The sequence below is a fragment of the Vipera berus genome (genome assembly GCF_964194415.1).
Source record: "Vipera berus genome assembly, chromosome: W".
Lineage (NCBI taxonomy): Eukaryota > Metazoa > Chordata > Lepidosauria > Squamata > Viperidae > Vipera > Vipera berus.
The window spans coordinates 56103119-56127527 of record NC_138210.1 but is presented as its reverse complement, the minus strand read 5'-3'; the positions used below and the strand labels follow the sequence as shown (position 1 = coordinate 56127527).

Here is a 24409-nt window from a genome sequence, read left to right as displayed (position 1 = left end):
GCTGAAATGGAGTGAGGGAGATTGCCAGAAATGCGAATCGGCCGATCTCGCGCTCCTGCAAACTCCCTCGCTCGGTTTCAGCTTCCCTTGCTACAAGAGAAAGCAAGCTGAAACGAGGCAGATTGCAGCAGCACGAGATCAGCCGATTCGCATTCCTGGCAATCTCCTCACTCTGTTTCAGCCTGCTTTCTCTTGTAGCAAGGGAAGCTGAAACCGAGCAAGGGAGAGTGAAGGAGCGTGAGATCGGCGTTTCTCAGCACGTGCCGATTCGTGCTCCACTTGCAGAGGTTGGGGCTGGCCATATGGATCACCTACGGACCATAAGACGCACCCTCGTTTTCCCCCCCACTTTTGGGGAAAAAAAGTGCGTCTTATGGTCCAAAAAATACGGTAACAAACATGACAAAAAGGCTATGAAATGGGGCCTGATTCACTCAGCAAGTGTCTTGCTTAGGAACAGAAATTTTGGGCTCAGTTGTGGTCATAGGTCTGACGTGAAGGGATGGAAAGAAAAGACCTGGGATTTAAACCCTGGGACTGACCTTTATATAAGGCTCAATTCTTGCATGTTTGCGTATACCCTTTTTCTCGTCTGCAACACGGCAGCTAAAGTAACCTTACTGAAGCTGCGAAACTCCTCTGTTAGCTACTTTACAAAATTGGGACGTTGCGTTGCTGGAAAACTGGGCTGTATTTTCATGCCTGGCACAAACCAACGCTGGCCCACAAACTTCCCAGCTTAATTTTAGTTTAGTCTACCATCTTGTACTGCACCAGTTCAATTATATGACACTCACTCTCTCTATCTCTCTTCTTCTGGTTTATATTATACACCTACTTAATTTTAAAAATCTAGGAATCACATTTGATGTGGGGAAATGGGGTGGGTTAAAATCAAAAGTCTAATAATTAAAAGTCATGGTATTTAAATCCAATTTTCACCCGCAATGCACTTTTAGAAGCTTTTTGGGTGACCCACCCCACACACCTTTGGAGAGTGAGTTTTTAGCTCCACCAAAGTTGTGTGCAATGGAAGTGCTAGGAAGATCCTGCTCTATTTTAGACGTTTGTTGTTAGCTATCCGCTTGCTGAATTTGCTGAAGTTTCTCATCACACAAGGCACATACCGTATTCCATGCCCAAATCAAAAACTGCAGGATGGAGCTTATCTCAGAAGAACATATTGATATGTTCTGGTGCCTTATTCCCAAGTAAGGAGATATTTCAGGGATGACAGCACATCCCCGTAATTCATTTTTCTTTAAAGGGAAGTCACAGGTAGCTTGTGGGCTTTCTGCGAGACCACCCATTTACCCACCCATATATACAAGCTGATCTTCCTATAATTTTATCTTGGTCTCACCTGCCTCCCCTTCATGGATTACTGCCTTGTCGTGGCGAAGGGGCTTGCGTAATTCAATGAAGCTATGAGCTATGCCGTGCAGGGCCACCCAAGACGGAAAGGTCATAGCAGAGAGTTCTGACAAAACGTGATCCGCTGGAGAAGGAAATGGCAAACCACTCCAGTATCTTTGCCATGAAAACCCTATGGACAGTACCAAAAGGCAAAACGATATGACGCTGGAAGATGAGCCCCTCAGGTCGGAAGGCGTCCAATATGCTACTGGGGAAGAGCAGAGGGCTAGTACTAGTAGCGCCAGAAAGAATGAAGCGACTGGGCCAAAGCCGAAAGGACGCTCAGCTGTGGATGTGTCTGGTGGTGAAAGGAAAGTCCGATGCTGTAAAGATTTTTTCTCCATAGGAACCTGGAATGTAAGATCCATGAATCAAGGAAAGCTGGACGTGGTCAAACAAGAGATGACAAGACTGAACATCGACATCTTAGGTATCAGCGAACTAAAATGGACAGGAATGGGTGAATTTAATTCAGATGACCATCAGGTATACTACTGCGGGCAAGAATCCCTCAGAAGAAATGGAGTAGCCTTCATAGTCAATAAAAAAATAGGAAAAGCAATACTGGGATACAATCCTCAAAATGACAGAATGATCTCAGTTCGAATCCAAGGCAAACCATTCAATATCACCGTAGTCCAAGTCTATGCCCCAACCACCGGTGCTGAAGAGGATGAAATTGACCGGTTCTATGAAGCCCTACAGCACCTTATAGAACTAACACCCAAAAATGATGTCCTTATCATCATGGGGGATTGGAATGCTAAAGTAGGAAGCCAAAAGATAACTGGAATAACAGGCAAGTTTGGCCTTGGAGTACAAAATGAAGCAGGGCACAGGCTGATAGAATTTTGTCAAGAGAATACGATGGTCATAGCAAACACTCTTTTCCAACAACCCAAGAGACGGCTTTACACATGGACATCACCAGACGGTCAACACAGAAATCAGATTGACTATATGCTCTGCAGCCAAAGATGGAGAAGCTCTATACAGTCAGTAAAAACAAGACCAGGGGCTGACTGTGGCTCAGACCATGAGCTTCTTGTTGCAAAGTTTAGGCTTAAATTAAAGAAAGTAGGGAAAAGCGCTAGGCCAGTCAGGTATGAATTAAATCATATCCCTGTTGAATATACAGTAGAGGTGACAAATAGATTTAAGGAATTAGATCTGATAGACAGAGTGCCTGAAGAACTATGGACAGAGGTTCGCAACATTGTACAACAGGTAGCAACCAAAACCATCTCAAAGAAAAAGAAATGCAAGAAAGCAAAATGGCTGTCTGAGGAAGCTTTGCAAATAGCTGAGGAAAGGAGGGAAGTGAAAGGCAAGGGAGAAAAAGAAAGATATGCCCAATTAAATGCAGAATTCCAAAGAATAGCTAGAAGAGATAAGAATGCCTTCTTAAATGAACAATGCAAAGAAATAGAAGAAAACAACAGAATAGGGAGGACCAGAGATCTTTTCAAGAAAATTGGAGAGATGAAAGGAACGTTTCATGCAAAAATGGGCATGATAAAGGACCAAAATGGCAGGGACCTAACAGAGGCAGAAGAGATTAAGAAGAGGTGGCAAAATTACACAGAAGAACTATACAAGAACGAGCTTAACGTCCCTGATAATCACAATGAGGTGGTCACTGACCTCGAGCCAGACATCCTAGAATGTGAAGTGAAGTGGGCCTTAGAAAAGCTGAGCAACAACAAAGCTAGTGGAGGTGACAGTATTCCAGCTGAGCTATTCAAAATCTTAAAAGACGATGCAGTAAAAGTGCTACACTCAATTTGCCAGCAAATTTGGAAAACTCAACAGTGGCCACAGGATTGGAAAAGATCAGTTTACATTCCAATTCCAAAGAAAGGCAGTGCTAAAGAATGTTCAAACTATCGCACCATTGCACTCATTTCTCATGCTAGTAAAGTTATGCTTAAAATTCTACAAGCTAGACTCCAGCAGTATGTGGATCGAGAACTACCAGAAGTACAGGCAGGATTTCGAAGAGGCAGAGGAACTAGAGATCAAATTGCTAACATACGCTGGATCATGGAGAAAGCTAGAGAGTTCCAGAAAAACATCTACTTCTGCTTCATTGACTATGCTAAAGCCTTTGATTGTGTGGATCATAACAAACTCTGGCAAGTCCTTAAAGAGATGGGCATACCAGACCATCTTATTTGTCTCTTGAGAAATTTATATGCGGGCCAAGAAGCAACAGTGAGAACTGGACACGGAACCACTGATTGGTTCAAAATTGGGAAAGGAGTCCGGCAAGGCTGTATACTGTCGCCTTGCCTATTTAACTTATATGCAGAGCACATCATGAGAAAGGCAGGGCTAGATGAATCAAAAGTTGGAATTAAGATTGCCGGAAGAAACATCAACAACCTAAGATATGCAGATGATACCACTCTAATGGCAGAAAGTGAAGAAGAACTAAAGAGCCTCTTGTTGCGGGTGAAGAAGGAGAGTGCAAAACTTGGGTTGAAACTAAACATTAAGAAAACCAAGATCATGGCATCTGGCCCTCTCAATTCCTGGCAAATAGATGGGGAAGAAATGGAGGTAGTGACAGATTTTATTTTCCTGGGCTCCAAGATCACTGCAGATGGGGACTGTAGCCAAGAAATTAAAAGACGCTTGCTCCTTGGGAGGAAAGCCATGTCAAATCTAGACAGCACACTAAAAACCAGAGACATCACCCTGCCAACAAAAGTGCGTATAGTCAAGGCTATGGTCTTCCCAGTTGCAATGTATGGCAGTGAAAGCTGGACCATAAGAAAGGCTGAGCGCCAAAGAATTGAAGCCTTTGAACTATGGTGCTGGAGAAGACTCCTGCGAGTTCCTTGGACTGCAAGGCGATCAAACCGGTCAGTCCTAGAGGAGATCAACCCTGACTGCTCTTTAGAAGGCCAGATCCTGAAGCTAAAACTCAAATACTTTGGCCACCTAATGAGAAGGAAGGACTCACTGGAGAAGAGCCTCATGCTGGGAAAGATTGAGGGCAATAGAAGAAGGGGACGACAGAGAATGAGGTGGCTGGATGGAGTTACTGAAGCAGTAGGCGTGAGCTTAGATGGACTCCAGAAGATGGTAGAGGACAGGAAGGCCTGGAGGAACATTGTCCATAGGGTCGCGATGGGTCGGACACGACTTCGCAACTAACAACAACAACAACAACTCACCTGCCTTGAGAAGTTTTTATTTTTTTTAACCAAAGATGGCACAGAGAGCAAGTTGGGGGAAAAAAGAAACAAAATGAATAAAAAAAAAGATTGCTTTGGATTGCTGGAAACTTTGGCAGCTCAAACTGGAGGGTCTCATAGAAGAACAACGTAGCACATCTGGAATTGGTGCCTCAGAATTTTGGGTTACCTGGTCCAGCTGCTTGGCTTTCCCCCTGGCCACTGTGTGACCGGCTCATCTGGATAGAGCTACCCCACATATGGACACCAAGGTGAGCCTCTGGAACAGACTCCACAAGAAAAGGGTTGTTTGCACCTTTGGAGAGACAAACAATTTGTACGTTAAAAGGAGTAATTTGTGCTCACTAAAAAATTTCCAACCTGATTCCTAGTCTCATTTATCCATCCTCTCTTCTATTTACCTGAGACAAATTGCTCCAGTACCAATGTCTATGGAAATTTGTAGTCATTCATGTCATGGTTGTCCCAAAGATGCTTTTTCAGGAGGCAACTGGACTTTCTTGATTTTTCTTTGAAGACGTTTCACTTCTCATCCGAGAAGCTTCTTCAGCTCTGACTGGATGGTGGGGAGTGGAAGGATTTATACTCCTTGCAGACAGCTGGTCATTTGCCTTCTTTTAGAGAGTCATTGAGGCTGTTGTAGGCTGGAGATAGATGGTGTCGTGGCCCTCCCCCCCCCTGTCGAGAGAGGGCTGTTCAATTTTGACATAGATGGCCTCTTTGATCCCTCTTTCAAACCAGCGGTGTCCTCTCTGTCCAGACCCATTTGTACTACTCAGGTGACCCTGATAGCACAGATAAACCTCCAAGTGGCCTTCAAAGAAGAACTAAGAAAGTCCAGTTGCCTTGTGAAAAAGGGGGCTTTGGGATATGGTTCTGTGAGAGAACCCGTAGACTGCATCAGCGATGGTGAATCTTTTGGGCTTGGTGTGTCAAATTTTTTTTGAAATGCCTAACCTGACTCTGCTGTCCTGTCATTGCCTCCCCACCTTCGGAAACAAAGAGAGAAATAATTCTTTACATATACATTTATTTAAAAAAGCATACAGCCCGGTCATGTGGTGCTATGCGTTATATAAACAAATGTCCAATAATTACAAAAACGAAATACAAGTAAAACAAAAACAAACTCATTTTCAGAGGGTCCAGAGGCTGCTTTTTGCATGGCCTCTGCAGCTTCCCAAAATTATGCAAAAATGGGATGTGATATCAAGAATAGCCATGGAATGGTAGGGTACCACCCAAAATTTTATTGCATGTCGTAGGTTTGTCACCACCGGAATAGATCAGGGCTTTTCAACTTTTTCACCCATTGTACCACTTTTAGGATATGGCAACATCCGAGTACCACCAGTCGCCTTGCAAGGTGTTAAAAACTTGATGACCAAAAAAAAAAAAAAGGAAAAAGTGATGAAGCACAGGTAGTCCTCGGCTTACAACAGTTCGCTTAGTGACTGTTCAAAGTTACAATGGCACTGAAAAAGTGCCCCCCCCAAGCCACAGCCGAGCAAGACACCTGCCTGCCTGCCCGGCGGTGCTCTTCCTCCTGTCTGAGGTTTTCATTGTTGTGAGCATTTCTGTTGAAGATTGGCAGCGGGGGTGGGGTGGGGGGTGTTTGGTTTTTATTCCCCCCCCCCTTCTGCTGGGTGGTTGCAGCAGGTTTTGGTCACTTCACATGACCCTGCGACACTGTGCCCGTCATAAATATGAATCAGTTGCCAAGCATCTGAATGGAAATCACAAGACCCTGGAGATGCTGCAACATTCCAGCTGATCAGCACTTCTTCTGGGCTCAGCAAAAGCGCCAGGATCAGTGCCGAGCTCCAGCTGGAGCCTGGCGCTGATCCTGGCGCTTCCGCTGAGCCCTGACAGCCCTGCAACTCCAGCCATCTCTCGCTCAGGCTTGTGCGGTGCTGCCACCGGTTCAGCTCCTTCCCTCCCCCCGCAACCATTTTTCTAGGATGGTCGCGTACCACCTGCCAGGGGCCAATGTACCACAGGTGGTACCCGTACCACTGGTTGAAAAGCCCTGGACTAGATCATCCTAATAAGATTGCTGATTGGGCCAAATAGACCTGTTGAAATAATACTGGGCTCCAGATCAGCAACCTGTCCCTTTACAGTAGAGGTGCCCAGTCTTGGCAACTTTATGCTGGCTGGGGAATTCTGGGCATTGAAGTCCACAAGTTTTAAAAGTTGTCAAGATTAGACAACTCTTGCTTTACAGCTTTCTGTTCCTTAGGGACATGGCAGAACCTGAAAGAAGGGCAGAGCTACCCTATCTGGGCTATGACCATGACAGAGCAGCAAAGAATTAACATTTGGTGTCTCTTGCCTGCTATCTAGAGGTCATCCAGATTTTTGCAGGGAAGATATGGTAACTCTAATGAAAACTTTCAGTTGCCATTCAGTTTATGGGAACGAACTCTACTTCTCTCTTGCACTTTTGCCCTTTAGGTATAACTTAACAATTGTTCATTCCGCTTTCAACATATACTTCAGCCTTTGATAAATTCTTTTTCAGAGCCATACTCCTCAGTGCATCACACAATCTCATTTTTCACTGCAGGCCATTTGGGTTTTTAGCCAGCTACATATCTGTGGTGGTATCCAAACATACGTGCAATATCCAGGTCCCTGTCAGCAGACGTGTAATATTTCCACAAACAAGGAGAAATCGCACATCTTTGTCTTCTGTTCGGCAATGAACCATTTGGATTTATTTTCCCATAAGCACGCCTTCCATTCGTATACCACACTCACTGCATTCAGCAATCAACCTTCAACTCGATATTTGTGTAAAATATCTCATAAATTGAAGCATATTAATTTTGTCACACACTTCCTTTAAATCAGTATATAGATAACCATCACTTTGTTCACATTCATTCATATTTTTCACTCCTCAACGATACACTGCAAAGCAAAAAATCTGGTCTGCGTAGGCTTTGGCAGGGAAAAAACTGCACTACACTTTCCCCGTTTCACACACAGTAACTTTCTGTACCCTTTTAATCAGATCTCTGCTGCACCACACATTTTGCAAACTTGTCTGCCTGTAGTTTGGACATTCATTCTTACTATTTTTCCCTTTAAAAACCAGGGGGAGTCTGGCAGCACTTTTTCTGGCTAACAAATTTTATTAAAAGGCATAATTATTTTATTATTATTTTTATTCCATTTATATCCCGCCCTTCTCCGAAGACTCAGGGCGGCTTACAAGCTTAGCAGTAGCCTTCATTCTATGTATATGCCTGCTTATTAGGGCTTTCATACACCCCCCAAGCGGCATTATTACAAAGTCAGCTTAATTGCCCCCAACAATCTGGGTCCTCATGAACTGCCAATCACAGCATCCGATGCAATGAATGATTTGACTGGTTTACGATTTGATTGGGATGAGGGGATGGGAGGCAGTGGCGTAGCGTGGGGGGTGCAGGGGGGGCGGGCCGCACCGGGCGCAACATCTGGGGGGGGCGCGCTCGCACTGAGCTGCTCAGGGAGCCCCAAGGGCTGCACAGAGTCGGCTTGGCTCCGCTCTCGAGCTGCTCTTTCTTGCAAAGCGAAACGAGTCCGACAGGTGAGATGGGCGGCCACATAAACTGAATAAAATAAATAGAAGCGCCCAACTCTCCGCCCAGGCTCAGGCCAACCGCAAGCGCCCCGCAGGCGCCCCGGCAGGCTTGGCCGAGCGAAGACGGACCCGCCGGCCGGCTGGCCTAGCTTCGTGCGCATGCGTGGCTTTATTTAGCGGGGCTCACGTGCGAGCTTGAATGCAGCGGCTTTTGCAGGTCGGAGCCCCGCCCAGCCGCCCTCGAGAGGGACCCGGAAGCATCCCGCATGCGCGCGACTCTTCTTGGAAAGTCTACGCCGCTGCGGGGCGCGTCTTTTCGGCGGTGCCATGACGTCACCGGGTTAGGGGGCGCAAATTGCCCCGGGTGCTGACAACCCACGCTATGCCACTGATGGGAGGAGATTCCAAATTTAGCCCTACATCGGAAGTACTGTATGGATCTGATGAAGTGAACTGCAGCTCACAAAACTGCAGCTTTTAATAACGTGTGTCAGAAAATACACTACCAGATTCCTCCTGATTTTTGGCTACCATAGATTACCTTTCTCAACCTTGGCATCATTTAAGATGTATGGACCAACTCCCAGAATTCCCCAGTCAAAAGTAACAAATTAGCAAACCTGTGTAATTCTTAATTCAAAGAAAATATCCAAAGGATGCCAAATCCAAACTCTTTAAGACTAGTCTGGAAAATGATCAATATGTCATAACGTGCATTTTTCTGAAGTTGCTGTTGCTCTTTCTTCACTTGTTCTTTCATTCTGTTTATCCTTGAAATGCATCCACTCTGCCAACAGTCACCTTAAGTGGCAAAAGAGGAAAGCTATGGCAAATTTGTGACACAGGTTACACACAGGCCAGGGGTAGGCAACCTTGGCTCTTTTATGACTCTGTGGACTTCAACTCCCAGAATTCCTGAGCCAGCATGGCTGGATCAGGAATTCTGGGAGTTGAAGTCCACGAGTCATAAAGGAGCCAAGGTTGCCTACCCCTGACATAGGCCAATTTGGGAGTAACAAATGAGTAACAGTGATATTATTATTCAGAAAGCACAAAAGACCTACCTGCAAATCTGCAGATTTGAGTACACCAATGTTGACCAAGCCTTGCCCACTGAAAGAGAAGTTAGCAGTTCTGAAAGAAGAGAGCATAAGACTGGAAAGAACAAGGATACTCACTATTCCCCAGGCTGTGTTCACTGCAAGATTCCATGAGTGGGATGCGTTCCTCGGCTTTCTGCCTCCCCCGGCACCCCTTCACCTTGGTGTCTGTATTGGCCTGAACCATAAGTGGCTCCTGGCGCTTTCGGCGTTGCTTCTTTTCAATGATACGGCGCTGAAAAGGAGTTCAAGAGAGATTGCAAGCAAGGAAAAGTTACCGTCTATTGCTTACAAAGAGGCACACGTAATTCATTTTTAAATGTCTGTTCTGACACTCAGTGGCAGATCAGCTTTCCAGGGCAGCCTTTATTTTTATTTTTCATTCCCTACTGTTATTCTGAAAGTGCAAGGTCCACTTTTTTGACTGAATATTGGTCCATTGGTTGCGACAGGGATTGACTGACCTGCTTGTTCCCCAAGCCTAACACTGTGGGCTGAGAGTGAGTGAGCTGTCCAGACTTGCATTGGATAGTGAGATGGGCAGCATTATAAACTTAATAAATAAATGCAACCTACTTTCAACTCTGTAGGATTCATTTCTGACCAGAAACAAGTAGAACTGTTTTTAGCCAGGAAGCAATTGCATAGGAATGAATGTACTATGACTTGCTGCCGCCGCCTTCTCCTTTTCCTTCTCCTCCTCCTCCTCTCTTTTCTCCTCCAAATTTCCATTGCAAAGCGAGAGAGAGAGCTGTTAAGTGAATTTTGCCCCATTTTACAACCTTTCTGGACACAGTTGTTAATTGAACCACTGGAGCTGTTCGAGTTGGTAACAAGGTTGTTAAGTGAGCCTGGCTTCCCCTCTGACTTTGCTTATCAGAAGGTCGCAAAAGCTGATCACAGGACTCCAGGACACCGCATCTGTCATAAGTACGAATCAGCTGCCAGGTGTTCGAATTGTTATAATGTGACCACAGTGATGCTGCAAAATGGTCATAAGTGTGAAAAATAATACTATGTCACTTTTTTTCAGCGCCATTATAATAACTTTGAACAGTCACTAAATGAACTGTTGTAAGTTGAGGACTACCTGTAGTCCTCAAGCTATTCTCCAAAGCGCCCGAAGGCAGGACAAGAAGCAACGGATGGAAACTAATCAAGGAGAGAAGCAACCTGGAACTAAGGAGAAACTTCCTGACTGTTAGAACAATTAACCAGTGGAACCACCTGCCTCCAGAAGTGGTGAATGCTCCAACACTGGAAGTTTTTAAGAAGAGACTGGACAGCCATTTGTCTGAAATGGTACAGAGTTTCCTGCCTGAGCAGGGGGTTGGATTAGATGACCTCCAAGGTACCTTCCAATTTTGTTGTTGTTGTTGTTGTTATTTAGATTTAATTTTAAAATAAAATAAAAGCTGAACATTCACAAAGGGCTCGGCTATATTTTCCAGGGATGTACCTCAATCCACCTGGTTGAGAAGATGCCTCGTTGAGTCTCTTTCACTCCCTAGCTCTGAACTAAAATATTTCTTACTGAGATGGGGTAAGATGTGGTATTATTTTTATTAAGGGTGTTGTTCTTCACATTAATTGTGTTATTTATATATCAGCTTTCCTCTCAAAAGAACCCAGAATCTTCGAGACGGCACACTTCTACAAGGTGGGAGCCCAAACACCATGCAACAAACCTCTTCGCACAAAGAGAAGAGCGGGCTTGTGTTTTTCAAACACCCACTACAAGCAACACGATGGAAGGACAGAGTTTAGAGTTCCGTATCTTACCTGCAGTTTTCCTACGGACAACATCATGTCCCTTATGTGTCAATTGCTCCACACTGCTTTTAGCCTCCCCACCTCATCTCTCACTGCATAAGATGTTTCTTCACACCAAGAGCCATTTCTTCTCATCCCAATACCACCACAGAATCGGAAAAAGTCTTTTCCCCAGCACAAAATACCTGGAATTCGAGTTTCTGCTTCCGGATTAATGCTGCCTCACCACTGCCATTGCTAGAAGGAAAAGAGGTGCCAGTGTTAAGAGGTGAACTGGGGAAGGCATGGAGGCGGCGATACAGATTGTGGTACATTTTGAGATGTGGCATCACTCTGCCAGCGCCAGGGCAGCCCCATCCGCTGACAGGTGGGCCCCCAGGATTACCTGCTTCCCAGAGATTCTGAATGTCATGGCATTACAGGGACTTTGTGACCTCACAAAAGCTTTCAAGGGCATCCAGGTCTGGGTTGGGAAAAGGGTTTTTGTGCTGAGACATCGCTTCCCTCGCAGCGTTCACCCCACCCAAAGCTCATTAATTGAGCACTATTTTCCATTCTGTTTTCCAAACCAGTGTCCTTCAGACATCCGATGCTACCGTCCCAATCACATCCAGTCAGCATGATTAACCACGATGGCTGGAAGATATAGGAGTTGTGGTCTATATCTTCAGATACAAGATCAGCAAAGGCCGATTCAATGCATCATGTTTTAAATCCCGTTTAAGCATGTTTAAGCCACTAAATATTGTATTGTTGGGTACAATTAACAATCTTGCATTCTTTGGTGTCATGACGGAGCTACATTAAGGAGCCATGGACATTAGATGTTAAATCAGCTACCCCAGGATCTTCCCCCAAGCTTTAATCTGATCCGCATCAGCTAAATGAATCTCTTGTAGTGTTATAACATCTATCATTATGTCATGTCATGTCATGTCATGTCATGTCATGTCATGTATCGTATCGTATCGTATCGTATCGTATCGTATCATATCATATCATATCATATCATATCATATCATATTATTATATTATATGCAATTCTATGGTTCCACATTATGGTGATTTTATTATGGTTTTATCTTAATATATTATCTCCTATCTTGTATTGTCCACATATTATTATTTTAGACACATACATATACATACATTTACATTTATTTGCTGACACTTTAATTAAACTAAATTTTCATATCAGTCATTGCACTATCTCTGTAGATACCATACGCTAAATAAATGAATAAAAGCCATTTTCAAGGACCACTCCCGTCTTGAGAGATATCGCCTCAAAGACAGAGGCAACCTTTTCTATACAGTATTGCATATTCAAGCTGCCATTCTTTCTCCACCAGGGTCATCTCAGAAGCCCCACAAAAGTTCAGGCCTCAAAGTCCTTTTGACAGTCAAACTAGTGTAAAATCAAAATATATACAAAGTACTGAGACGCCCCCAAAGCAGAAGGCTACTATTCTAGAAAGAACAAAAAAAATGAGATGTGCCATCCTAAAGCATCACTGAAGGCTAGACCAGGCTGGGATATTAAGTTTAGATTAAAAGTTCAATAATATGAGCTTCTAATGTCACAACTGAAGTAGAAGGCAAAGTATAATTGTCTTATGTGGAGACAATTTATTTATTTATTCAGTCTATAGGCTGACTGAATCCCAACAACTCCAGAGAGTTTATAATTAAAAAGTAAAAAACAACAACAACAAATATATAAACTAAAACAATCTAATATAACAGGGCCTCAACCATTTCTATCTCCCTGAGCCTGGGAGAATAAACAGGTTTGCTTCTCAACTGTCATCAGAATGGGAGCCATGTTGATTTCTCAGAGGAAATCATTCTATGGGCAAGCACCATGACAGAGAAGACACCAGAAGAAATTTCTAATCAAGGGGATCTGGAGCAGGCCCCATCCTGCTTGATCTCACCAGATGGACAGAAACAACAAAGGCAGGCAGTTCCTGAGATTAAAAAGGCCTTATGCCACGAAGCATCTAAATGTAGAGGTGCCCTATCAAAATAGTGGCATGTGATTTTTTAATACGCAGATAAGTCACGGAAGTTACAACCAAAGCCCACCAAAGCAAAAATGCATTCTGATATTATCTTTTTTTTTCCTGTGTGAACTTCCTTCCCTTCCATCTTCCAAAGAAGTTTCCACCGTTTCTAGGAATAGCAGAGACTTTTTAGTTGTGGCCCTGAGATGGTGAGAGGCCTAGCCAAATTCTACTTTTTGGCCTTGGGGGGGAGGGGGGGAAACCTGTCCAACCACATTGCTCACTAGATGATGTGAGGCCAAGCTTGCCTCACAAAGTTGTTCCAAGGATGAAAGCCAGGAAGTGGAATCACTCGCTCTGCTTTTAATCCTTAGAGCAGTTATTTCTCAACCTTGGCATTTCGAGATGTGTCGACTTCAACTCCCAGAAGCTTGCTGACTGGGGAATTCTGGGAGTTGAAGTCCACATGTCTGAAAGTTGCCAGGGATGAGAATCACTGCCTTAGAGAGAAGAGACAGAAATGTAATGAATATATATACAGTACACGAGGCCCATCTTATCTCTTCTACCGTACTGTTTATATATAGCTACTTACTGATGTACTAGAAAAAAAGTGCAGTCTTCATTTTGACCATCCATCCATTGGCCCACTATTGCTCCCAAACGGATGCAAATTCCAGCCTCCACATCAGAATGGATCTCCTCGAACCCATCCCCAAGCCAATCACTTCACACTGGCAATCCCATCAGGTTTTCACTCCAGTATTAATTCCAATTCTTTTTTTTTAAAGTGGAACATTCTTCCTATTTGAAGCCTGTTCTGAGTGGCTGGTAGGTTCATGTCTGATACAAGGGCCAGCCAATCAGTGCTATGGATAGCCTTCTTCTGAGAAAAAGCAAACAGGAAGTATGTCCTTTGCATTTTGAGTTGGTCACAATATGGACGGCAAATAAAATGAAAATTCTGATGCTAAAATAGGAGTAGCTATTTAAAAATAAAAATAAAGACTCAATCCTTCAAAGAGACTTCCAATGGAAAATCTCAGCCTTGCTCACAGGTGTGACACGACCCACCTAGGCTTTCCTTCCCAAAACATTAAGTACAGCTAGTCGTTGCTTAACAATGATAACTGGGACCAGAATTTCTATCACTAAACAATGCAGTTGTAACATGCAATGTCACATGACCATACTGCTTAGTTAGTATAAAGGCAGTTCTGGCAATGCCCAGTTACCACTGTTAAGCAAATCATAGGTTGTTAAGCAAGCACCTCATGATTGTGACTTCTGACTTCCTGCTGGCTTTCCCATTGGTTTTGCTAGTAGTGGGAAGCTGGCAGATAATGTCAGAAATTGTGATCATGCAACCACGGGACAATAAGAAACCTGGGCCAGTTGTCTATCACATGGATCATAGTCATGTGATCTTGGGGGGGGGGGTGCTGTGATGACTAGACTTTCAAGAACCCCTGTAAATATCACTTTTTCAGTCCTGTTGTAAGTCCAAATGGTTGCTGAATGAGTGGTTGTTAAATCAGGACCACCTTAGCACATAGGCTGAGGTAGGCTACCAAATTTAGACAGAAAGCCTCAACTCTTCGCTGCCCATTACTGGTTGTTTATATTTGTATACACAGCATAAAATAGGGCTAGACTCTAGTACTCTTTTCCATTGGAAGTTTGAACAGATTTAAACATCCATTCCCATGTCACTGTTGTGTTGTCATCTTCCTTACCTTCCAGGAGTGGATGTAGTTGAGGATTCCATTATGCTGAAGGGGAAAAAATCAGTACAGAAGAATCAAATCACAAACATTAAAATGGCTTTCCCCATGCTAAATCAGGTCCTAATCATACAGTGAAATTAATTATTAGAGTCTTCTGTCTTTATCATAAATATTGTGCTCCTATCTCAAGCAGGCCACATCTATAGAACTCCAAGCCATTTTAATCTAAATATAGGTCTTTAGCAGACATGTCAAACCCTTGACATCACGTGACGTCGCACAACGTATCGGGACGGTTTTGCCATTGCCGGCAATGGGCTGGGCGTGGCTTCCACATGATGCATCTAGCCCGCGGGCTGGCAGTTTGACACCCCTGGTCTATAGTATTACATTTGGGCTACAAAAATCCTACAGATCATTAGATGACAGCAATGTGATCTCTAATGTTATGTTCAGAATCTGGGGGATTTCATGCATGTAAAAATGATAAGCTTACATGCCAAGGTTGTGACCTTGTCTTTTTTTATTTATTTTTATCATTTAAAAGTAGAGGTAGTGCTCAACTTACAACCATTCATTTAGTAACCTTTTGAAGTTACAACCTACACTGAAAAAAGTGAGTTATGCCTGTTTTTCACATGACTATTGCAGTATCCCCGTGATCACATGGTCAAAATTCAGACACTTGGCAACGGGCATGTATTTATGACTCTTGTAGTGTCCCGGGGTTGTGCGATCATCTTTTGTGACATTCTGACGAGCAGTCAATGGGAAAGCCAGATTCACTTAACAGCCACATCATTAACTTAACAACTGCGGTGGTTCACTTAACAACTGTGGCAAGAAAGGTCATAAAATGGAGCAAAACTCACTTAATAACTGCCTTGCTTAGCAACAGAAATTTTGGGCTCAATTGTGGTTATAAGTCAAGGACTACCTATATAGCCTGCAAAGGCCATCAGTAAAAGGTTGAATGCCTTTCTTAATAAGTGAAGAGAGAGAATGGGCTCTAAAAGTGAAAGTATTCCCACTGCTGAGAACTTGGTAACTTTACCCCGAGTGCCGCGTAAGAGAGTGAGCGCCTGTTACTCATCCCAGCTTCTGCCAACCTAGCAGTTCGAAAGAGACGTCCTCGAACAAGCGCTGGCACTTCGGCTTTGAAACGGAGATGAGCACTGGCCCCTAGAGTCGGAAACGACTAGCACGCATGTGCGGGGGAACCTTTACCTTTACCTTTTATATATTATTAAATGAACCATGATCCTAGCAAGAGTGATGCCTGGAGAACATTTTTGGCCCAGAAAGGCTGCCATAAGAGATTTTAAGGGGTTTAGGGAGGCAGGGAGAATGAATTAAAATAATGATTTAGGCAAAAAAAACCTCAGGGCAGAAAATTTCAATCAAATGCTTTCTCATTAATTTAGCAGCTGTCCCAGAAAATGGCTGAGATCTACAGATGGTTTCCAATACTGTAAAAGACCTTCTCATAATGAATAAAGAATTCAGGATGGAGAAAAGCACACTGTGACATTTCTTTCCTGGGCTGGGTAAATAGTGACTTGATATGGGAAAGTGGAGGAAGAGGCAATTATTTTTTGCTTCAGTGCTTTTCCTAACTTAGCCAGTCAAGCCCAAAGACCTAGTTTTTACCCTCAGCAATCACAGTAGATCTTAAATGTTAGAAAGATTTACAAAGCTGCCTTATGCTGTGTCAGACTTGGTTATCAAGCTTAGCATTGTTAACACTACATATGGGTTTTCCCCCCCACAGGCATCTAGCTGCCCCACAAACATGTTCGGGCAACACTTTGTTGCTGTTCTGACCCTTGACTCTTAGTTCATCTTCTCTCCACCAGTGCCTCAACTTATTCTTGGTTTTATAGCATTTGATTTTCCATTTTACTCTGGCACCAACCAAAGGCATCCTTCTATAGCAGTGTTTCTCAACCTCAACAACTTTAAGATGTGTGGATTTCAACTCCCAGAATTCCTCAGCCAGCTGTGCTTGAGAAGTCCACACATCTTAAAATTGCCCAGGTTGAGAAACACTATTATAGAGGACCCATTACCATGGAAGGATGTCAGGTGACTGAGGCCCAGGCAATAGAGACATGATAGGAGTTCACCACAGGGGCAGCTGATTACATGATGGTACACTTTTCCACTAGATCAAGAATTAAGGAGGAATATTTCACCTCACAAAGAGAGAAAATCATATCAAGAGCTCAACAACATTGCAGACAATGGTCCTATCTATACCTACTTAGAGAAATCTAAAGATTGTATTTGTTGATAATATTCAATCAATTATCTCTAGTCTTGGAGAATCACCACAAAGGCAGTATAGTTCATATTGAAGCTTGAAGAATCAACAGCCTAATTCATTCATATATATATATAAAACTCCCTTTTTGCGACCTTGTAATCCCTTAATTTGGGGTAAAATCAGGGTGACTGGGTGGTTGGATGGATGGAAAGATGAATAAATCCATCCATACCTATAAAGGTAAAAGGTAAAGGTTTCCCCGCACATGTGTGCTAGTCGTTTCCAACTCTAGGGGCCGGTGCTTATCTCTATTTCAAAGCCGAAGAGCCAGCGCTTGTCCGAGGATGTCTCCGTGGTCATGTGGCCGGCATGACTAGACGCCAAAGGCGCCCGGAACGCTGTTACCTTCCCACCGTAGTGGTCCCTATTTTTCTACTTGCATTTTTACGTGCTTTCGAACTGCTAGGTTGGCAGAAGCTGGGACGAGTAACAGGCGCTCACTCTGCTACGCGGCACTCGGGATTCCACCCACCAAACTGCCGACCTTCTGATCGACAAGCTCAGCGTCCTAACCCACTGAGCCACCGCGTCTCTTTCCATACCTATACACAACATTAAAATACATATACACATATACATATACAATACATATGTATACATACATACACACTCACACATGTACATTTCCTGGTGTAGGACATTACTGCAATTACATTTGTCCTGAAGTTATGGATGATTAGAAAGCAGTTGGGAACATATTATTAGATTTCTTGGATAATTTCCAGAAGAAATTACAAAAGTTTCTAATCCCCAGTGTCCAAAACCAATTAAAAAAGGCTTGCCTTCTCCTAAATGAGATTGCTGATAAATATATATATATATCCTTAATAACTATAAAGATTGGGTTGATAAAAACTAGACAGGAATTCTGCTGTGCTCCAAAGCGCCCTATTCTTACTGTGCTGTGAGTCCCTTTGCCTGAGTCACAGGTTTTGTATCTGATTCCACTTGTAGGTCTTGGGATTTGAGTAAAAAAACTCAGCAGATTCTACATGCTTGAAATCTGCCCATTTCTGTCCTAGATGGCAGAGTTCACAACAGCGCAACCGGTATTGCCTTTAGAAGTCTTAAAAAAAACATGACCTTAGGAGACTAAGAGTGTGGATTAAAAGCGTGAAGGCATGGTAATACCAAGGCTGTCCATTTCAGGCATCTGTGCTTATCCCAAGACAGACAGGGCATTAGAGATTAACATAAATAAACCCCCCCCCGAGGCACACACACACACACACACAAATTTATAGAGAGAATGTTCTCTGTAACTTACATCTTGTGTCTCGGAGACGGCTGCACTAAAATAGGCTCCAACTGCAACTGGAAGCGGGGAGAAAAAAAACCAAAACAGATATTTAAGAATATCTTGCAAAGTAGTTTTCTTAGCACCTTTAAAGTGGGGCCCAGCAGTTTTAGATCCGACTCCGAAAGTGTCTCTGTTTTAAATCACTGGGCTCTACTCACTTCTCTCTGAAGCAAGGAGTCTTTTGCTTTCTCTTTTTTTCCTTCTTTTTTTTTCTTTTTTGTGCCTGGGTTACAAAGCTTCAGAATCCATTACTGCTCTCTGTGCTCCGTCACTTTTGACGCACGCTACAAAACACGTTTCAAATATTTGTATCCCACCGTTTGCCAGGGAATGCCAACAAAGCTAAGTGAGCAACACAACAGAACGATATTCAACACCAAAAGAAGTCAGCCTGCCTTTTTACTTACCCGCTTTCTACGGTATCCAGTATATCCCAGTTCTCAAATCACAAACATCCAAGTTAGATCTTGCCCGCCCTCCCATTCCCCCCCCTCTTTCTCTCCCTTCTTCTTTCTCTCGCTCAGTTCTGACGTTGCCTTCAAATTGCAGCTGGCTCAGTGGGAGGGCAGTTGACGGTCCCTCCTCCTCCTCCTCCTCCTCCTCCTCCTCTTCTCCCACCAAAACCGGCATCGCATTCTCTCTTGCTTAATCAGCTTTGTCTTAAGTCTCCAGGTTCTGTGGCTGGCATAGTCTTCTTTATGGAGACTTTGTAGTTTGTTTATATAAAGGTCTACTGGAGGCTGTGCTAGTAGGCACATGCTCCTCTACCATGTTCACATATACTTAAAACCAGTGCTTTTTTTGTAAAAGAAAAAGGTGCTGGAACTCACACATGTCATGCAACCCGCCTTGCCTACCCTACAAGGTTGCATCCAAAAAAGGTGCCGGAACTCCGTTCTGAACGTTCTATGACAAAAAAAAGCCCTGCTTAAAACTGAGAAAGCGGGTATGTGAGTGATTAGCTTCAGAAATCCATGTGGGTACGTTTATATTTAGATAATTAGGTCCCCCAATGTCCATGGCTGTGCATAAGATCTTAGTTATGCTAGTAATGGGAAAAGACAATTGTGGGTGGGTGTTCTGTCACCCACGCGTGAGCATATTAATTGCCTTTCTCTATGAAGGTGGTGTGTAAGATTACTGAGCCCCCCCCCCAAAAAAAAGGGAGAGGTATTTAATCTGCCCACACAACCAGATGCAGAAATTATGTGGAAATGAGCGTGTGTGAACACAAAGCATCATACAGTTGTTAAGCATTACGATGCCCATATAGCCAGTTTTGCATAATTGGCCATTCTGTGACTTGGATTCAGATTGAATTTTCATTCAGCCAGGCTGGTACAACTCAATAGCCCATTTTGTTCTTCCTGTAGAAACGTCTGCAGACTTAGCAAAATATTACACGCTGGATCAAGGAATCCCACTGGCTGTGATGGAAGGGAGGAATTGGAGGCATCTTCTGTGACATAAATTTGCTCCTACAAAGAATTTCCATTCAGTTTTCAGACATTCCTTCCCAGCTCAGTAGCTGACCTAATTCAGGACTCTCCTGATGTTCTGTATATCACTGGCTGTCATGGCAGAATAACAGAATAACAGAGTTGGGAGGGACCTTTGAGGTCTTCTAGTTCAGCCCCCTGCTTAAGCAGGAAATCCTATACCATTTCAGACAAATCCTTTTCCAATCTCTTCTTATAAACCTCCAGTGTTGGATCACCCATAACTTCTGAAGGCAAGTCGTTCCACTAGATTAATTGTTTTAACTGTCAGGAAATTTTGCCTTAGTTCTAGGTTGTTCTCTTCTTGATTAATTTCCATCCATTGCTTCTTATAAATTGGGCTCCTCTTTTTTGTGGCAACCCCTTAGATATTGGAACACTGCTATCATGTCACCCCTAGTCCTTCTTTTCATTAAACTAGACAAATCCAATTCCTGCAACTGTTTTTTTATATATTTTAGCTTTCAGTCCTCTAATCATCTTTGTAGCTCTTCTCTGCACTCTAGAAAGTCTCAATACCTTTTTTTATATTGTGGCAACCAAAACTGGATGCAATATTCCACATGCTGTCTTACCAAGGCATTATAAAGTGGTATTAACACTTTACATGATCTTGATTCTCGTTAATGCAGCCTAGGACTGTATTGGCTTTTTTGGGCTACAGCTCATATTTAAATGTCTGTCCAGTAGAACTCCAAGATCTCTTTCACAGTTACTACTGTTGAGCCAGTTACTACTTATTCTGTACCTGTGCATTTGGTTTTTCTTGCCTAAATGTAAATCCTTACTTTTCCCTATATTGAATTTCATTTTGTTAAATAGGGACCATTGTTCAAGTCTGTCAAGATCCTTCTGTTTCCTGAGCCTATCTTATTCACTATTCCTGCCAGTTTGGTGTCATCTGCAAATCTGATGAGTTGATGGTGATTGACTTTGGCTTAATCCAGTGTTTCTCAACCTAGGCAATTTTAAGATGCGTGGACTTCAATTCCCAGAATTCCCTAACCAATCATTCCCTAGCCAGGAATCTTGGGAGCTGAAGTCCACACAATTTAAAAGTTGCCAAATTTGGAAAACACCGGTTTAATCTATTTGGTAATCACAACAAATGGTAGCTCCTAGCTAAACCTGTCCAATTTTTTTAAAAAACAAACAAACTTCAGTGTCAGGTTGATTAATACTTGGATGGGACACCCACCATGAAATCCGAGAGTGGCATACTCTAATAAGGAGTTGAACAAAAATCTCAGAAGACAGCAATGGCAACAAATTTCATGGCCATTAAAACAATATGTTTCTCTGATATGACGGAACCAAGCTTGTCTGAAAGGAACTTTAATATGAAAGTCTCTAGTCATCTAAAGTTTTGTATCCTGTTATCATAAGCTGGTAGTCTACTTGTTCAACTGTATTTCATCAAGAGAGACACATCTTTCCTTTTTTACAGTGATATTGTTGGATTGAACTACAACCTCATCATTCTGTCCCAATCATTATCTCTAAGAGGCTCCAAAACAGAGACTTAAGATTCCCGTATTCTTGTCTAAAATCTGATATTCAGAAGCATCATCTTTGAATATGTGAATTTCCTCTTAGTATTCCTGCCTAAGATGTATTGATCAATGCAGTTTCAATTCATTTATTTAACCCTTAAAAATATGTAGTAACTACTTACTTAGATACTGCATTTAGATTTACTGAGTTTCACCCTGTTATGTACTACATATTTTTTGTTAGCCCGACTGCTGAGCTCTTTAATTAGGAAAACCCAAATTCTAGAAATGAATAAGCAAAAAGAAAGCTTATCTAACTACTTTCTTAATCTTAATAACTTTACAAATTGTTACCAGTTGGGCTCACGTTATACCTTAGGATCATGTGTCTTGTTCTTTGTCTTAGTGTAATGTGCAAACCCACTATGGTTCGTAAACTGAATTTATGACTTGATGTTATGTGTGAATTCAACTACTAGGCTCATTTCAAGAAATTATGCTTTTTAAAAAAACAAAAACATCTTAGTACATTACATGATAAGATAAACACCAAGTCATAAGTCTTTACAAACAGAGTGTCCCATATGTACTGGAACTTAAACAGAAAAATAAGTATTTCTTTTTTTACCTTTTATTAACTTACTTTATCTGGAGATTTCAGCCTTTTTGACATGCTAATATCATCTTCCCAGTGGAGCATGGCCATTGCACTTTTTTATCCTATAATCCTAAAAATGTATTTGTCAATATATTTTTGCAAAGCAGCCTTTGCTGTTTTTTTTTAAATCCCTCGAGGAATAGATCTGCTCAAGTTTAAAAGTTGCTACTTCACTTAACTTTCTCCCTGCTAATTAATATTTTTATTTCAACAACTCACTGAAGCTGCTTTATCACTTGTATATGTAATGTGAAGGGCTACGCTGCCAAACAGGTTACTGTTTTCTTATTGAACAATGGGTAACCATGACAGTGCCAGCCAGCTACAAAGGATTAAAAATGGTGTTCTGTTCTGGAATGATAAATTCCAGAATGTTTAGACAATGATTTTCACAATTCCCTTAAGGAAGTCTCCCACAACTGTTAGTTCCTGTAATCTGGCATTATCCAGATGGACCATTTTGCAATTTCCATCAATCCTGGCCAGTATAGTTGTTGTCACCAGGTTGGAAAAAAAAAGTATTCTAGAAAACCAATTTTAGCATAGCACCTGATTTCAATGGCTCTTATTTGTGCTAATTTTTTTTTGTTTATATCATTTGTCTACCAAAAATCCCGTCAAGTTTATTCTCATTTTGGTTCCTTCATTTTTGATTCTCCCTCCCCTGAAACAAACTGCTCTTAGCTGGTTATCCAGGCCAGCTTACTAAACTCCTTAATCACCTTCTCATAGCTGTGACTGATCCTTACATTCCTCTCTTCCATCTTGTGCTTCTCAATTGCTTTTTGCTGTCTGCTTTTTCAGTGGATTATTTGCAGATATAAAACAAAATAGAATGCTGATATAATTTTTCTTATCTAGATAGTCCTCAACTTACAACAGTTCACTTAGTGTCCATTCAACATTACAATGGGACTGAAAAAAGCAACATATGACCATTTTTCACAGTTACCACCATTGCCACATCCCCATGATCACGTGATCAAAATTGAGTTGCTTGGCAAGTGAGTCATATTTATGACAGTCGCAGTGTCCCGGGCTCATATGATCATCTTTTGTGACCTTATGAGAAGCAAAGTCAATGGGGAAGTCAGATTCACTTAATCGTGTTACTAACAACTGCAGTGATTCACTTAACAGCTGTGGCAAGAAAGGTTGCAAAAGAGCCTTGGTGGAGCAGTGGGCTAATGCCTCCTTAAGTAACACCAGCTGCCTGCAATTAGTGCAGGTTCGCATCCCACCAGGCTCAAGGTTGACTCAGCCTTCCATCCTTCCGAGGTAGGTAAAATGAGGACCCAGATTGTTGGGGGCAATAAGCTGACTTTGTAATAATGCCGCTTGGGGGTGTGTGTGAAAGCCCTAATAAGCAGGCATATACATAGAATGAAGGCTATTGCTAAGCACATTGATTTGTGCTTTAAATTGTAAGCCGCCCTGAGTCTTCGGAGAAGGGCGGGATATAAATGGGATTTTAAAAAAATGGGGCAAAATTCATTTAACAAATGTCTCACTTAGCAACATAAATTTTGGGCTCAATTGTGGTCTTAAGTCAAGGACTACTTGTACTCTATTTTTCTAACCTTTTAATATTCCTGCCCACACAATCCCCTGCACCAAACAGCCCACCAAAACTTTTGGACAGCAATCCACTTGGAGGCCTGCCTGGGACTGCAGAAGTAGAAGCAGATTGTAAAATCTAATTTCCAGGTTCCGTTTTAAAACTGGACCCCGTTGTTTCTCAAATGTTGGCAGCTTTCTGTGAACTTCAGTGCCTAGAATTCTCCAACCTGCCATGGGGAATTCTGGGTATTGAAGTCCACACATCTTAAAGCTGCCCAGTTTGAGAAACATTGAAATATCAATCCTGCCCCTGCTGTTTGTTATTTGCTTTCTATGCAATCGAAGCTAGAATTTTGGAAAATCCAAATCTTCATTTGCCCACCTTTTAAGAACCCGTTTGGAGATTTTTTCCTGTGGACAAATCTGAATTTTAAATTAAAAAAGACATTCCTGTGTAGTTTTTAATTAGGGCTATCCCATTTGGAGGGCAAAAAATCCGGACAGCATATAAGACGGCAGCAAAGAGTTAAGCTTTCACTAATAGCGATTATCTTGAATTTTCGCAACCGAGGTCAGATAGTTCTATTTTTATGCACTTTGAACATGCTCAGGAGCAGGTTTGGTTATTGTTTTTTTCACCCAGGCTTCAATTGATTTCTTGAATTCCAAATAAATTTATAAAGAAATCCTGCCACGTATTTATCCCGACACATGACATTCAGTGACCTTTCTCCTTGGTTTTATCAGACTTTATTTCTTTCGGTTCCTACAAGA

The 24409-nt window shown here is 42.4% G+C and overlaps 1 protein-coding gene across 2 annotated transcripts in view; it reads right to left on the bottom strand.

The window, feature by feature from the left end:
• The window catches only part of LOC308676098 (tubby-related protein 2-like), a 38457-nt gene extending 19527 nt beyond the window's left edge, over positions 1-18930 (bottom strand). The window contains exons 1-7 of one of the 2 annotated variants that reach the window (XM_081341822.1): positions 18833-18921; positions 18584-18709; positions 18393-18439; positions 14809-14844; positions 11252-11303; positions 9372-9528; positions 4789-4914 (exon numbers count right to left, since the gene is read on the bottom strand). In XM_081341822.1, coding sequence (XP_081197948.1) covers positions 4789-4914; positions 9372-9528; positions 11252-11303; positions 14809-14840 — 367 coding nt within the window. In that variant the 5' untranslated portion in view covers positions 14841-14844; positions 18393-18439; positions 18584-18709; positions 18833-18921. Of the gene's footprint in view, positions 1-4788; positions 4915-9371; positions 9529-11251; positions 11304-14808; positions 14845-18392; positions 18440-18583; positions 18710-18832 lie in introns of both variants that reach the window. The other variant, XM_081341823.1, reaches the window with a different exon arrangement.
• Positions 18931-24409: the final 5479 nt, after the last annotated feature.